At 35.6% G+C, this 16,498-nt stretch overlaps 1 protein-coding gene across 2 annotated transcripts in view; it reads left to right on the top strand.

Annotated features, from left to right (window-relative positions):
- Nucleotides 1–1,721: 1,721 nt before the first annotated feature.
- Nucleotides 1,722–16,498, top strand: part of T48 (FU domain-containing protein T48) — a 190,272-nt gene continuing 175,495 nt past the window's right edge. Inside the window, exons 1-2 of one of the 2 annotated variants that reach the window (XR_010752130.1) lie at nucleotides 1,722–2,077; nucleotides 13,112–14,151. Coding sequence is in view for 1 of the 2 variants with exons in the window: in XM_066389966.1 (XP_066246063.1) it covers nucleotides 1,987–2,077; nucleotides 13,112–14,097 (1,077 nt within the window). In the remaining variant the exon portion in view is untranslated. Of the gene's footprint in view, nucleotides 2,078–13,111; nucleotides 15,398–16,498 lie in introns of those variants that run through there. The other variant, XM_066389966.1, reaches the window with a different exon arrangement.

Genomic DNA, 16,498 nt, shown 5'->3' on the forward strand with positions numbered 1-16,498 from the left:
CTATGATTGGAACATTAATGTGTTGTATGTTGAACGATTTATAGATGACACCACAATAACACAACAGATCAATCAATAATAGAAAATTTTCTATTGCCACAATAAATGATAAAATATATTGTACATATGGAAAAAGAACAAAGTAAAATATATTTATATTTGTAATAAGTTAATTCGTAAAATTATATTGTTAGAATTGAACAAATAGTATTAATATAGAAAAAAACAGTAGTAAAAAGAAGATATATTTTCATTTTTTTGATATTTAAAACTACAACGTTCATGAAACAAGTTTTATTTGAGTTGGATTAAAGTTTTTATAGCGAAATAGTTATTTTCGAACGTAGATTGGGTAATCAAAAGTCGAAAAGAACTGTTCTTCAATCTTGAATCTAAACGTATCCTTTAAAATTAAGATTATTTATTGGCATCTTGTCTTTATTCGACATTTGGCAGGATTTTACTCAAGAAATAGCGACATCCCTTGTCCCATATCATACTTCTAAACGAAACCGTATAATTATGGAAAATCCTTTATTTACGAAGTTTCCTAAAAATGCTTTTCCAAAGCTCCAATATCGCAATTGAGGTATTCTGAATCAATATAGAATCTCACAATTTTGTTGTTTTTTCGAATTTTTGGTGATAAATTTTCTTTTTTGAAATTAGAAATGTGTTTCATGGAGTGATATGGGTCTTATATTGGTCCTAGACACCTCAATTCAGGCGCCTTGAAAAAGTATTTTAGGAATCTTAAATTTACAGCACCTTCAAAATCGCCCCTCTGGAAAATTTTCAAAAAAATTTCGGAATTTACGAGATTTATGACAAATAATTATTTAACAGTTGCCATTGTGCAAATATTCCAAGATCTAGATATCCATTAAATCGCAACCGCGTTTTCGAACCCGGGGCAATTACGTAAACTGTATTAATTATTGGTTGTAGATAAACCTGCTGTTCGGTCTAGAGGAGGGAAAAATCGAAGTTGGTTCGTAAATTAGTCAGCTCTATAAATGTCGTGACCCTTTGTGCGGCCACCTTTTCCGAACAAATTCCTAGAAAAACAAACAACACACAAAAGGCCTCTAGGTTAATGAATGTAAAGCAACAGGTTCTTTGTTATGATCGGCAAAAGCTCGGAGAACATTCTGTGTATGGGTACCTACCTATTCCGCAGCATCACGGAAGATTGTTAGAATGCGGCGATGTTGCCAGAATAATACATTCGATCACCATCTTTTCATACACGGTGCAGAAGATAAAATTTTTATTGGTTACCTTGACAACATGGCGAAGGTAATCTAATGTGTGAAAACGTGGAAATAAACACCAACAACGCAGGGCCACTGAGTACTTAGTGTAACAACACAAGTGCAAATTTTGTCTACAAAGGGCCACATGGATCAGACATGAACGTTTTCGCAAGTATTTACGACCTAATACTAAACGGAACTAACGATTTTGTTGACATTATGGCGAAGGCGATGTCATAATTGACTCATTCTATACCCGCAGCTTTGAAATAAATAACATTAGCATTAATATGAATACAACAGTTTGATTTTTACATAAATGCTACTTCTAAATATCGCCTTCTTCATCTGTTTATTGCACTTCCTGCGCTACTTACTTTCTCCGACAAAACTCTCAGTCCGGCAACGCGGCCGCACAAATTCACAGCATAACGCGCTCTTGATTTTTTTCTACCATACCATCAGCACAGTCAAAGAACAACCGCAGTGCTGGGATGCTGTGGTACTTTCGTTTTGCCCCGGTACTGTCGACTTCCGTAGTATCTTTGCGGTTCTAGCGCACATATCGTCGGTTTTTGGAGATTTTCAGCAGAAAAGGTTCGCGACTCTTGATGGGAGTAAGTTGACTTTCGAGGTTTAATTATTGAGAGGTACCAACCGAACAGCAAATGCGCAAAAAGAAATTGGTATCTCTTCATTTGGCTTTTACAATGGTCGCTGTGATTTGACTATGTGGCGTAAAGTGATCCTGGTGCTTTTGGTGATTTTTGGTGTGCAAGTACCGGAGAGTTGGGCCGTGGTTTCGAGAAATACGAAAGAAGGTATGTAGCCCCCAAACACACACAAGAAAGGATACAAAAAATATGTAAAGTGCCTACAAATATTCTAGGTTTAACATTTTCTGATATTAAAATGAATACATACATAGGTAGTCAGAATCGTTTCAAATGGGTTATTAAATGAACTAATTATTTTAAATTTGAACCAAACTTGTAGGTGGTACTCAACGAGAACCTTTAATTACACTAATTATACAGTCGCAAAAGCTGCACATTGGATTTGAAACATATCTAATATCATGACTAATAAAGCGGCATTTTAGCTTATCCGCATCTAGCTGACTTTTTCTATGATAATTATGCAAGCAAAAAGTGTAAGTTTTATATTTATGCTAGTACCAGGTGGTGTCGAGGCTGAAATTAATGGTTCTGATTGCTGCCAGGACTAAACAATGAGCTATAATAAAATCTGTGTTTTTACTATCGTTTGGTAGGAACTATTTATCGCTTAATTCGTTCGAAGTTGGCAATCTCTAAAAAGGGAAATTGGGTAGACATTGAACTTAATGATAATAACAAAATGATAACAATAATTCCACACAATCAGGTTAGTTCAGGTTAGTTCTCACATATGTATTTTTTCCCACTGCTAGCTTTAAAAGACCATTGTTGGGTATGTTGTTATTTAGTTCTAGTTACTTAAGTAAATATGTATAGTAAGGTTCAACCTAATTTATGTATATCCAAAAGTTGATATTAACATTACACAGGGTGAGAAAGCATAAATTTTTTTTCTTCAAATTTCATTGTTGAATCTTTCTGCTTCATGAAGCAGTATTCATGTTTGGAGCAAAAAAGCGTGATTAATTTCCCAAACGTTTTATTAGCCAAAACTATAAAAAGCTGTATTTAAATATATAATCATACGCTTTGGATGATAGACAATTCTAGGGAACCTGGGGACATTAGACACAAGGAGAAAATGGACACCTTTATCTAATTTCCGATTTGTACAGGATGTCCATTAAACATGCGGCAAAAATTCAAGGGATTATTCCCTGGACTATTCCAAGAATATTTTATTCTTTGATGATTATATTATATGTAATATTTAGTAATAAAATGTTGCTATTGTCGAAAATTTTTCTCGCCCTGTATCTTCAGAACGAAGAGCCTTTTCAAAAATCATCAAAGGACAAAATATTCTTAGAAAATTCTTAGAAAAGTCCAGGGAATAACCCTTTGAATTTTTGCCGTATCTTTAATGGACAACCTGTATGTATCTACATTCCGTCTTCTAATGTCGTCATGCGATAATTCAGTAGTTCTAAGTTTCCACCAAATACACGTATGCGTTAAACAAAATTCATTAAAATATTGAGGTTTTTTTTTTGTTTTTGATAAGTATAATGAAATTTTTAAATATCAGGTTGGACGCCATATTTCAGCAATGCATGTTTCCCATTTCATGTTAAGTATAATTAAAATTTGTATAATTATCAATGGGCAAGGTGAGAATAGATTCCTCACAGTCTCTTCTAATAGTCTACTGCCAGCCTTTCTTATTGATTTTTATAACTTTAACTCACATGCCGACCACATACAAAAAAGAGACTGAGAAATTCTATGAAATTAGCAGTCCAGAAAGTTTTACCAAACCGTATGTTTTTAATTCTCCCAAATAAGATTAAAGTATTTCGCATGTTGTGTTATCTGTTATATAAATGGAAAGATTTTTCAGAAAAAAATTAAATTTTTCTTAATGAAATCAAACGTCCATTTTTTCACTTGCTTTTGTGCAGTGTCTTTACGAGGCGAGGAGAAAGAGGACAATTAATTTTCATAATTATAAGAAATATTAAATATTTTCAGATTGAAAATGAATTGCTATAAAATGCATAATAGCTGTAGTTGTTAGCGAACAGTAAACCACAACTTATTGAGTCGCCATAAGGCTCTTTCAGCAAAAATACTAAGAAATGTCCAAACTTACCCGGGTATTCCCTAATATTGGTTCCTCTTGGTGGCCTCATTTCAACACTCCATTTGTGGAAGAATTTTACGCGGAATGGTTTATATGAATAACCGTATAACATTTTAGAGAGTTTTTTTTGTTGTAAAAAAAATTAACTAAGAGAGAATTGAGGGAAATTTCGGGAATTCTAGAATCCTTCTTGGATTGTTCTCAAAGTATGCAAACTATGGTAAAGAAATTTTCTTTAATAAAATTAGAAGGATGGGGAAATTTTTGAATGTGTCTTCCTATATTTTCTAATGCTTCACTCTGATTCTTAGGCGCCTTTTCAAAACTTTTTTCTTTTGAGCTTCATAAACCTGAAATCAATAAGAGTTAAATCATTAGAATCGAATCAGAATAGAATTGAGTGTAAAGTAGCCGAACTGTCCTTTTCTGCGTTTCTCCGTTTCCGCTTCATCTTCAGCTGTAGATGCAGGGTTTTTTAGCTTATCACCTATGCTCTTTTAGAGGGCAGTCAAAATATCAAAATTAGGCCATATTAACCATCCCGATACCAACCAGATACAAGGTGATAAAATCAGAATTTTAAATTTGAATTAAATATCTCAGAAATTGGAAGGCTGCAAAGAACAAGTCTCCGCTCTGTATCTACCTATTTGTGCTAATGTGTGTTGTTCAGATAAAGTTTTCTTACGAATTCGCTTCATATTGCTAATTAGAGCAATAGCCGAGAACTTACAATCCACTGATTTAAAATTATGTGTCGATAAAGCATAGCAGAAATGGCTGAAGGTTAGTTGCAAAGGCCTCGTTATCGTTATCAGTCATGTATAGAAAGAAGCTACAATGGGAAATGCGATTCAATTGTCCCATATTGAATTACAGTGACAGCCATGGATTAAGCTTAAGAATTAAGAATTCGCTGACTCACAATAATAAAATCCCTATGTATTTTATGGCATTATGTATAATTACAGGAAGCAGTAGGTTGTCCAGCAAGTATACTCACCCGCTTTCACATCATTGCTGCGTAACTTTATGACTTTTTTAAAAATTCAAATTACACTAGTCCTACCCCTTAATCTTTTCTATGGTTCTATTCGCCTTCCTGCTTGACAAGGAAATGGGAACAAGGGGCAGAGCTGAGCCCGCACTTCCACGAAACATGAGAATATGCACCAATTCAGCCTGAAATGGTATACGCATACGACCTGAATTTATTCTTGATACTTTCAAGGCTTCAGACGGGTCTATGGGTTGTATCATTACGTCATGCACTTTTGCCTTTGTATTGCAGATCCCTCGAGATACAAAAGAGTTATACAGGGTGCTCACGAAAGAACTGCACAATGCTTGACCAAAAATTTCTTAACCAGAAATGGTGGTTCCTAAGTAAAAGTTTGTATTTTTGTTACGCCCTGTACGAATGACTTAAATTTTTTCGCTGTTACTTTATTTTTGTCTCGTAAAATTTTCGCGAGACATACAGCTTCTTTGTAAAAAATTATTTACGATACCTTGCGATCCATTACTGTTTCGTCGAAGCGAAAACACGAAAAAAATTTTTGTTTTAAATAACTAGCAATTTACTTTAATTCTTATAACAAATGTTCAAAATATTGATGGTTTTCCAGAATACATAAATAAATTTCTGTCAAAAAATTAATCTGCACTTTGGGCACCGCGTCGAGCCTTTTTTAACATTGCATCGTAAATAATTTTTTTGGAGAGAAACTGCATGTCTGGCAAAAATTTTACAGGAGACAAAAAAGTTTCATAATAAAGTCAGCTTGTGGCAGAGAAAAAATTAAAGCCATTCGAACAGGGAATAACAAAAAAACAAAATTTTATTTACGAAACACACGCCATTTTAAATATTTCCACGTATTAAAAAAATTCTGCTCACATCAAAACACGCCAATTTATGTAGTAACTCTTAGTTCCAAAATTAATGAAAATCGATAAAAGAGTTTAGTAATTATTCCGAAAAAGCGATATTAATTTGAAAACTTTGGCGCCGCGGATATAAGAAAGTTTGCCCGCGACGCCTTATTTTTGGTCAAGAGTTGCACAGTCGTTTCAGGGACACCCTGTATATTACATATATATTATTCCTGCATTTTGATTTCTGCGATTAAATACAGATTAGCTGCCATTATTTAATTATGTTATTCATGCAAGAGAATTTGCTAATCGTTACTGCGTTGCTTAATTGAAATTGCAAACAAAGGATTATAAATTATTGTGTCGGCATTATAGTTTATCACTATAAAGATATCTGAAAAACAAATTAATATATAGCCATTGGCGATAACCTTATTAACTGCATACTTCTCATTATTAAAGTCATTTTTGACCCATTTCTTTCATATTATCGTGGATTTCTTCCAATGTAGGAGTAATGTAAATTAAGAAATGACTCAATTTCAAAACTCAATAGAAAACATTAAAATGATTCATGATTGGCTATCTTTGAGGCATTTTCTCTATCTAATTTAATTGCCCGATATACGTTTAAAACAACTAACTGTACGTAAAACGAACGTTACTTCACACTATTAAAACTGAAATTTTACCCACGGTTTCACTTAGATTTTGCTTCAGTCAGTGATTTTTAAGGTGCTGCACAACTAGATTACTGTAAGTTATGTACTTGAAAGGACACTTTCTAGAAGGACATTCGCTTTCTAACGACCCTATTGATTGATAACATCTTTTTTAGATTAAATATGCCCTATACTGGGTGATTCATAATGTAATGGACACAGGACAGATGTGTGTAAAGGACCTCCTTACAAGTCAATTTTTGAAATGAATTTTTTTTGTTACGCTTACAGTTGGCCTCAGAACATACCTTAATAAAAAAATCTGTATTTCTGAAATGCCTTAACAACGAAATTTTGAAAATACATTTCTCTTATTGACTTATTTAGCTGGTAAAAGCTCGAGATGCCTGACATTATTACCAAAGAAAGATTAATATAAATGTGTGGGCAGAAATTGTTGGGTGATACTTGGTTAATCCATTTATTTTATCAAGTCACTTGAAAGGCGCAACTTAGTTGTTTTTCTTACAAAATACTCTTCCTTAGCTATTGGAAGATTTGCCTTCGCAATTACGCCAGGAACTGTGGGTTATGCACAATGGTGCGCCTCCGTATTTCAGCATGGATGTTCGGGAACATTTAAATCAACAGTTTCCAAATGGATGGATAAGTCGTTGAAATAGCTGCTCTCAACCCAGGTCACCACGACCGTCAGATTTGAATAAATGTGACTTTTTATAGGACTTTAAAAGAATTCGTATATTCGACATGTGTAAAACTGAGGAAGATTTATGGAACCGCATCAATACAAATTCATTAGTATATATTTGTTAAGTTTTGCATTCAACGAATTGAAAGAAAATTAATAAAGCATCATCATCAGTTACCTCTAAGCTACCCTTTCTTGAGCTGTCAGTCACTTCAAGTTTCTATCAACTAAAGATGTTAATAAAAAAAATATATTTTCAAAGTTTGGATGCTCAATAATAAGAAATTACTTAAATACAGAGTTTTTAAAAAATTTTAAGACACTTTCTGAGATCAATCAACAAATGTAGGCATGGTAAGAAATCATACCAAAAATTAGCTTAATTTGAGGTCAGATCCTCCATACCCACCTGCTTTGTGTTCATCGTATTGCCAATCGCTCTGTTTATTGGCCTCTAATAACTTAGATTAGTTTTATTTAAGACGTTACTTCTTTAGGTTTGTTTTGTAATTGCTACGGTTCACCTAATTCTAAGTAATAAGTATTTGCTGCAATATTTTTGCAAATGAAAAGTTTTGTTTTGTTCAGTTTTTATAAACAGAAACTTAATTAATAGTAAAAACGAATAGCCTTCAGGGTCTTTGCCCATGTGTGTGGCCAATATGTTTGTAAACTTGATATCTTTACACATGTAAACATCTGCTAAAGCTGCAATAACGTGCGCTAGAAGTTGCAGTTTAAAATCAGAACCGTGTTACTCTTGGAGAATAGACTTCTTAGCATGAGATTACTCTTTATTATCTCTGCATCTTACACTCGTCCACCAGAAGGTCTGTGAAAAAATTGCTTCTACTATAAATGCGCAAAGAGCATTTGCGTTGCTGGTTTCTCAACATCAATCGCATGACTGCTATTGCCCGTAAATCCCCATAATTACGTCGATGAAGGAATTGTTTAATTGATGATATATTATTATATGCCCACCAAGGCTTTGCAGCATGTTATATGTTATTTTTTGTTACATTTTATAATAGTAATTTGCCTAACAAGTGTGGAAAGTGATACTTGAGCATTTGCTCATCGCAATTGACCGAACTCCGCTTCGTTTCGCCATCACGTCGGTCAGTACAGACAAAGACACGTTCGCACGTGATGTGTACAATATTTTTCCTATGTGCGGTAATTTTATTGCCTTCAGCACATTCGATCAAATATTAACGCCCGGTAAAAATACCACACGTAGGTAATCGTACAGTAACTTTTTTTGTCAAGCACGTGCGCTAAAGCTGCTTTATTAAATGAAAACTGAATACACCATTTTGTCGAGAAAAAGTCGCCCTTGTATCATTTTCTTATCAATGTGACTAAACAGATAAGCCCGTTGATAATTATTCCCACGAACTTCTTGGGGCTACTGAGAAATCAAATACCGTAAGTTAGAACTATTTGAGCATATCTATCTACATATTCGAGGATGTAAATTGAACACACTTATTGGTGAAATCATGAAGTCAGATGTAGGCTAATACCGTAATCATCATCTCAATGCATGCCGAAAAATCTCATGTACCAACTTAAGCTGCTTATTACTCAAACGCCAACTCATCTCGCTTGATGGCTTTCTTCTCCAATTCAAAAAAGCCTCATTCATCAAGGCCCAATTTACCACTGAATGGGAGCAATATATTTCATTACCAATTCGGTCATTGTTGACAATATGGTCTGCACACATATGCCTTATTGTGTGTGGACGGACAGGTTTATTCACGTGTCACTGGTATAAAATATAGTTACCCGACGATTACATCACGAATTTACATGCAATAAGCACTACCAACTAATAAATTGCATAACGGGACTGCAACGAGCGCAAACAAGAAGAGAAAGAGCGCCGACAGAGTGGCCCAGTGACTAGAATGCATCTATTATGGTTATGGTTGTTTGGGTACTATATAGTTTATAAAGAGAAACTTATGCTCGGTTGGGTAACTAGCGTTTTGCATAAAATACGCCCACTGATTTAAATCTTGAATGGTTTTATTACCAGATAATGAAAATGTTGCCGCTGGTGTGAGTTATAGGTACAGAGGTCTTCGAAGAAATTTCAGGCTGGAAAATTGAGATTTTATGGGTTTCAGTGTTAAAGAGTTTTGTCGTCAGCTTTATTACTTTTTGATTTAATGTAACTGTTAAATCGATGGTCACAGTATCCAAGTAATTTATCTTTTAGCGCTTTTCCATTAAATCAACCGCCTTGATGGCAAGGGGGAACTAAAATGAACCAAAGGTAAAGGACATTATACTCCAGCGCCTCCTCAAACCGGAGCCTGAATGTGTTAAGTAAACGTTGTAAAAGTAAATTTGTACTTGCTTGTATTATTGTAAAGGGACAACGTTGTACCATTGTCCTGATTTATGGGGCCTAGCATCGCTGCTGCATTAGAGATTGGCTGCTAGATAATTTATTAACCTGTTAATTGCCCTACTAAAGCACTGCAACACGACCTTTGTATAGAGATCTTTGGACTTTAAATTCTTATCATCTATTTTCACATTTACTTCGCGGTTTGACTACTTTGGGCGGTTAAACAAAGCCGAAAAACTCCATGGTTGCATGACCTCAAAAGATTTCAAATTTCAAGGTCTAAAATGACATGACAATGACATGTCATTTTAGACAATTCTGTGCTGGGCAAAAAATTATTAAAAAAACGTGTGTCAGCGTCAAAAAAACTTCAAAATAAAATCCAAAGTTTTGTGACGCAAAAAGTAAAAAATGTAGACAAAATAAACAAAACTTGTGGTGCTGAAAAGTTGAATGTTTTACAAAATCGGAAATTCTGTGGGTTAAAATATGCATAAATTCGCCTAGTTGCGAGTCGAAGACCCTATCTCTGCGATTTAAAAACATTGAAAAATGCGCGAAAGTCGAGTCGCAATCCTAAATTTTTGTAGTTTTACAGAGGTCGAAAACGTTACAATAATGTGTCAAAAATTATACAAGGTGTAACAAATTTGAGTCTATGTATGGGGATCTCGGAAACGGTAAGAGATACAAAGACGGTTAAATGGAGGCAAAGTTGCGTATTTTAAAAAATCCGAAGCGGATTTTATATGAATAAAAATAAATTTAAAAAAATGTTTGTTGGCTTTACATAACAACACAATTGAAGGATCCTTAGATGGAAATGGTTTTTTTACTTTTATTCATATAAAGTCTACTAAAATATTGGAACATAATACATCACTGGAAAGGAAATTTCATGTAGATTTCAATTTTGTAAAAATCCAAGATGGCGCCCGTAAGAAAATCCAAAATAGTTTATGATATTTGAAAAACCAATTGTTTAGTAAAAATATCGTTAACACCAGTAGAGAGCCAGACAAAAAGTGCTCTAATAATGTTTCAGCTTTCTCTGAGTAATGATTTTCGAGTTTCTTTGACAAAAACGAAAATCCAAATTTTCGGCTTCTATTGGATATTTCCGAAAGTATTCGGATGTTTAAAAATTCGCAAGTGGATTATTGTTGAGCGTCGAAATACGCAATTTTGCTTCCATTTAACCGACTCAGTATCTCTTGCCGTTTCCGAGATCCCCACACATAGACTCGAATTTGTCACACCCTGCATATTGAAATTTGAAAGTAAAACATACCCAACAAAACCGTCAAAGTTTTCTCACACTTTCCCGTGACTTGTGGCTCAAAAAATCCATACCAACATGTGCTACTGGGTCGCTTTAAAGTCCTACTTAAAGACAAATTAAAATGCGCAGTTTTTTCCTATTTCACTGCAATTCCGCAAATTATGATAATAATTTATTCTCAATTAACCTCCGATGTAAGTTGAGATAGACGTAATAATCCTGCTTTTAATGGCTAGTTCTGTAATTCTAAATTATTATCGCAGGATCTGCCGTGATGGTGTTATTAAACAAGTGCACAGATTTTTAATTATCCAGCAACTGTTTAGAATCGCGATGAGGAATATTCATGACAAAATGATTTAATAACTAATTTTCTTTTGAATTCGAAAATTTCTACTTTGTGCGCGTAATTGTTGCGTCTACCAGGGGCGTCCGTCACATCCGGAATGGGACTCTTTTAAATAGTTTCCTATGGATAATCAGTGCGTAACAAAGAATAAAATCTAAGACAATCGCTTTCCGATATAGAATTTCGGTTTCGGCCTGTTGGGTACCTGTATAAGTAAATATAAGAGGGTTTCCATTACTGGGCAATTATGTGAAAGTATGGTAGAATGTGTATAACGAGCCCGAAGCGTAATTTACGTCTATTGAGTAAATGTTCCATCATTTTCGATTATGCTTATGTTTGAAAATGGGTTTATACACTTTCAAGGTGTTGGTTTATTATTGAACCGTGAAGGAAATGAGGTAAAACAATTAAAAAAAGGCAGCTGCGCCATGTGCCGTTATTATACACGTGTGATTACAGCATTTTTAGCGCTTTTAAAGTAATCTATTAAAGCGGGGCATGTGTTTCCTGTTTATGCAGTTTTTAAACCTTTTAAGACCGTTTGTCTTTGCCTAATCGGAAAGCCCCAGACCGAGTTTTAGGTCACTACACCCGCTTTTACTTAGCCGGTCGCACACGTCTCTCGGAGGGTTTGATTAATACGATTTTAATTTTTCACTCTCGGGCTCTATTGTGCAGATTGGCGCCAGCCATTCACTCAAACCAACACTTACTTACACACCTATAATAGAATACATATTAAATAACGTGCCATGTTAACATTTATTCCCTTGTCTAATCAATATTATTTCTCAACCTACGAGAATACATTTCTCTGGCCTCCACTCCACAATGTCTGCTGTGCACCTCTCCATCTCCGCCGCTATTAACGTCCAATAGCGATTACGATTTTATGACCGCATCTCGGGAATAAAATTGTCAATCGGAGGTAATAATAATATAAATAAAATGTAGAAATGCCAGTAAAAGCGATGAAAAAAAAAATGTTCTTTTTCCAAATGGCTCCGGTACCAGCGGAGTTCGACCGTTTTTGGTTGCGAGTACTTATCCCACGATTTCATTGTGGTGTCTCATTTTTTCTCTTTTAATCAGGAGGTGTAATTAATGGTGCGATTGAGAACTAGTTTTACCTTGGATTGAATGATCGAACGGATTAACTGCCGCTGCAGTCGAAGCCCACTGAACATTAGGCGCTGTATTGAGTATTACATATTATACAGAGGGAGCGAAAATATACTTACTTTTAATCGCTTTCCTTGACGATTAACTCGATGTGGTAATTATAAGCTACGATCGTTTTTAGAAAATAAATATTTAGCGGCTTCAAATCTGGCGAACGCGGTGGCCACCGCACTGGTCTATTACTATCCCATACCCATCCAGTTACGTATGTTCAAAATTCACTTTGTCCCGATTTTATGAGGTGCACTGTCTCGTTGGGAAAACATCGCGAAAGACTACGTAAATCAATAACGAATCTTATAGGGGATAAGTAAGATATTTTTTTCAAGATTCTTTCGGAGCGCACGTTATGAATATTCCACTTCTTCAACAACTACAGTTATATTAACAAATTCATAACCTGTCGACAAAAGAACCCATTTGCATTTGGAACCTTTTAAAATAAAAACGCAAACATCTCTCTTCTCTCTGGCATCATCATCATCATCATCATCAGGTACGGCCACTTACAGCCGGTGTTTGCCTATACGTTGTGCAATGGTCATTAGACGACGAAAACAAAGTTTGTCGACCTCAAAAGGAATTTCTTTTTTTTATTGTTTCATCGCCGGAAAACTTTCCATAATAACTATTAAGGTGGCTAATTAAAGTATTTGTTTCAGAGTGTGCGGAGCCCGACTGCGTGCAATGCGGCCCCAACGGCTGTGAAAAATGCCCCAAACTCATAATGTACCCCTCGAGAACGTGCGTTGAAGTCTGTCCTTTCGGATACAACCAGAAATGGAGCACCATGGTTGATATCATGGGGGTAGTGTGCACGCACAACGGTAATTTCCTGGGACTATCATCGAATGCTCTGACGATCCTCACTGGGGTCTTAGCGGGCATTGTTTTGTGTCTGGTTCTATTCGCCGTGGCTTTTGCATATGTCAAGCACAGAAGGAAACGAATTACTCTGAGCAGCGACACTAGTTCTGAGAGTGATGATAGTCCTGAGAGGAGAGACTTTCTGAAGAGGTTGGAAACGTTACGTCCATACTCTCAGAGCTATTTAGATATGCTAAACGACACTAGGCAGCAGATACGGCAGCTGCACCGGGAAGGGGACAATGGGGCCATAGGCGCCTACAAACCAGTAATCAGGGATCTAGCCAAAATCTTGCTGCTCCTCAACAGGCCTCCCGAAAACACATCAATGCCAGACGATTGGGAGCACTTGTTCAACTGGGCAGAAAAGGCGCTGAAGCGTTACAAGAGAATGAGCGACTCTTCGCAACCTCAAGTGGCGCAGCTCATAAACTTCCTGCAGGCCCCCATCGTGCCTCGCAGCGAGGCAGACGAAACCGAGTACTCAGTGCGTGGCAGTACCACAATGAGTACCTTCAAGCCTGACCAGCCCTTCGGGTCGATGTTGAGCCTGCAAAGTGCGGCAATTAAAGGGTTCCACAACAACTACGACCGGTACCCCAATAACCTGAATCCCGAATGGAAGTTTGAGTACACATTGGTAGGTAATACCTCGTCGGAGTTCGATCCAGTGGCTTGGAAGAGTAGCAAGGAGTTTTTGAGTGGGTCGCCTCTGTTCCTGGAGGACGATTTTTACCAATTGGGATTTCGGCCGCAGGACGAAATCACCACCGAGTTGTGACAAAGCAGGAAACAGAGTACAAAGTAGTGTGTGTGTGAGTGTAATATAAAACCCGTGTGAAAAACGAAAAATTTCATATCAAAGGAACTGTGAGTAGTTATACCGTTGAAACCAGTGCCAATGTGCGAATTGTTATTATTGTAATTTACTCGGCATGAAGGTAGTTATTTCCTTGTTGGACTACTTTTAAACGATGAAAATCACAGTTATTTTAGTAGCTATAAGAGAATCGACAGTATTATGCGGACGTAATTTAGTGTAGTAATATAATAGGTTTCAGCGGAACAAGAAAAATTTAGTAATTTATATATTTCATGTCTCAAACGGGCTTTTTGATATTACTCTAAAAGCCGCAATTTGCTCGTTAAATGTTTCTCGAGAAAATGATCATTCAATAAAGTGCAATTCCGGTTATTAAATTGAATGTTTTAATGAAAAAAACTCGATACTTTACATTTCAGATCTCATATAAATTCTTATTTAAATAGGTGTTATATACGATTAGTGAACTTTGAAGAGCTACTAACACACATGAATAATGCAGGATTGAATCATGTCTCTTATATACCGAGTCATTCTAGTCATTGCATTTATTTAGTTCAGTACATTTAATGAAAGTCGTTACAAATGTACAGAGTGTTTGAGTGTTAGCAGAAGGGCTTTAACATACTTTTAAGCGGAAGTATTAAAATTTATATGCGCAGATGGCCAAGGACTGATACCTCAAAAACGTCCGAAGCTCGACTCTGGCACATCTCATTCGTAAAGTCTTTCTAGAGCACTCTTAACCGAGATTTTTTTGATATCCGCTATAATACCTCTGTTGATAGGTAGTGGCATTGCGCCTAAATTCGGGTCTACAAGCTGTTAAAGTCTTGCTATAAAAAACTTGGACACCCTGTACAGTGCGCACAAACATACTTTCCAAAATTGAAGGTGTTTTGGTTTTAGTAACATATCAACGAAAACTTGATAACCTACCATACACTAAGGCTTTTGGATCAAATTGATGTGTTGGAAATTAAAGTTATAGGCGTTTAAAATGATGAAAAGTTAAACTGATGGCACTGTTAAACCGAATAAATTTGAATTTTGTACTTCTTATTCAATGTAGCAGTGTTAGTACTTGTTCTTTGAATTGTCTACACACTAGAAAACTCTGGATTGTATTTTTTTTGTCTAAGATGTTTTTCTATTGCCAACAACGCTGTACATTTTAGAAATTTATAGGACAATTTTGTGAACATATTAGTTTCCCCATTCTATATAAGACCTAATATAAAATACAATTTTTTCTGCAGATTTTCACATTTCCTTTACTTTTGCGTCAATGCATAAACAAGTGCCTAAAGAAGTAATAAAATAATTAAATGTTGCATTCCTAGTTACCCATGCTTGCTCTGTGTCTCGCTACAAAAGAAATATACGAAGGCAAATTCTGAAAATGTATTATCTTTGTGTCTAAAGTTTTAGAAACCTTCATGTAATTTCTAATTAAACCACTCCGCAGACTACAAAATTGTGGGTTTAATTGAGAAAAAAAGTAATGTATGTGTGCGCACGTTCATCAATTCTAAATCGACCAGTAAATGCGTGCACATGATGATGTACCCCGCTCCGACTGTTTAGTCTGTAGTCAGTGGGGGCCAGCCCTAGTTCTTAAACCGAATTTTGACGAAAATCCGTTAAAATGTTTACTCAAAGAAGACGTCTTCTAAAAGCAGGCGAATGCAATATGGAAGACGCAACACCAGGTTCATTTTGGTTAAAGCTAGCGGAATACAGTTTTTACCTACAACATATATAGCTATGTAAAGTGGATGATCTTTATTATGAAAATATTCTTTCATTTCATGGACGACTCAAGGACTTTATTATCTGCTATTTGACCTTTTGAGTATTTATCGTTGAATACATGACTTGGAATATAGTTTTTTCTTCTTACTAAATGCTACTCTGCTATGTTAAGTCTGCAGTAAACCATTTCACTACTTCGAACGTCAAGGTAGGGATGGCGAATGTGTCAGTAGGCTTAAACAAATTTCTTTAATTTCCTCTGATTTTAAGTATTAGTTTTAAGCGGCTTGTGTCCTTCCTTATAAGGTTTGTTGTTGTCTGTTGAATTGCTTCATTGTTGTCTGATCTAGTGTTATCCTTTGATATACTCCTACATATTTATACGTATTGCGTATGTCCATTAGATTTGATAGGGTGTTTTTGGTATCCTTTTGGGTCCAATTGCCTGTTGAATTTGCACGGGCTTACGTGAATACATCTCCAACTCCACTGCATCTAATTGTGTACTGTACCCACCAATGTTAACAATTTTTGTAATTGTATCTCAATCGATCCAACGAGTTTATGTTACTCATATACATGAAATGGTTTATTGTATGTAACA

This window comes from Euwallacea similis, chromosome 5 (assembly GCF_039881205.1).
Source record: "Euwallacea similis isolate ESF13 chromosome 5, ESF131.1, whole genome shotgun sequence".
NCBI lineage: Eukaryota > Metazoa > Arthropoda > Insecta > Coleoptera > Curculionidae > Euwallacea > Euwallacea similis.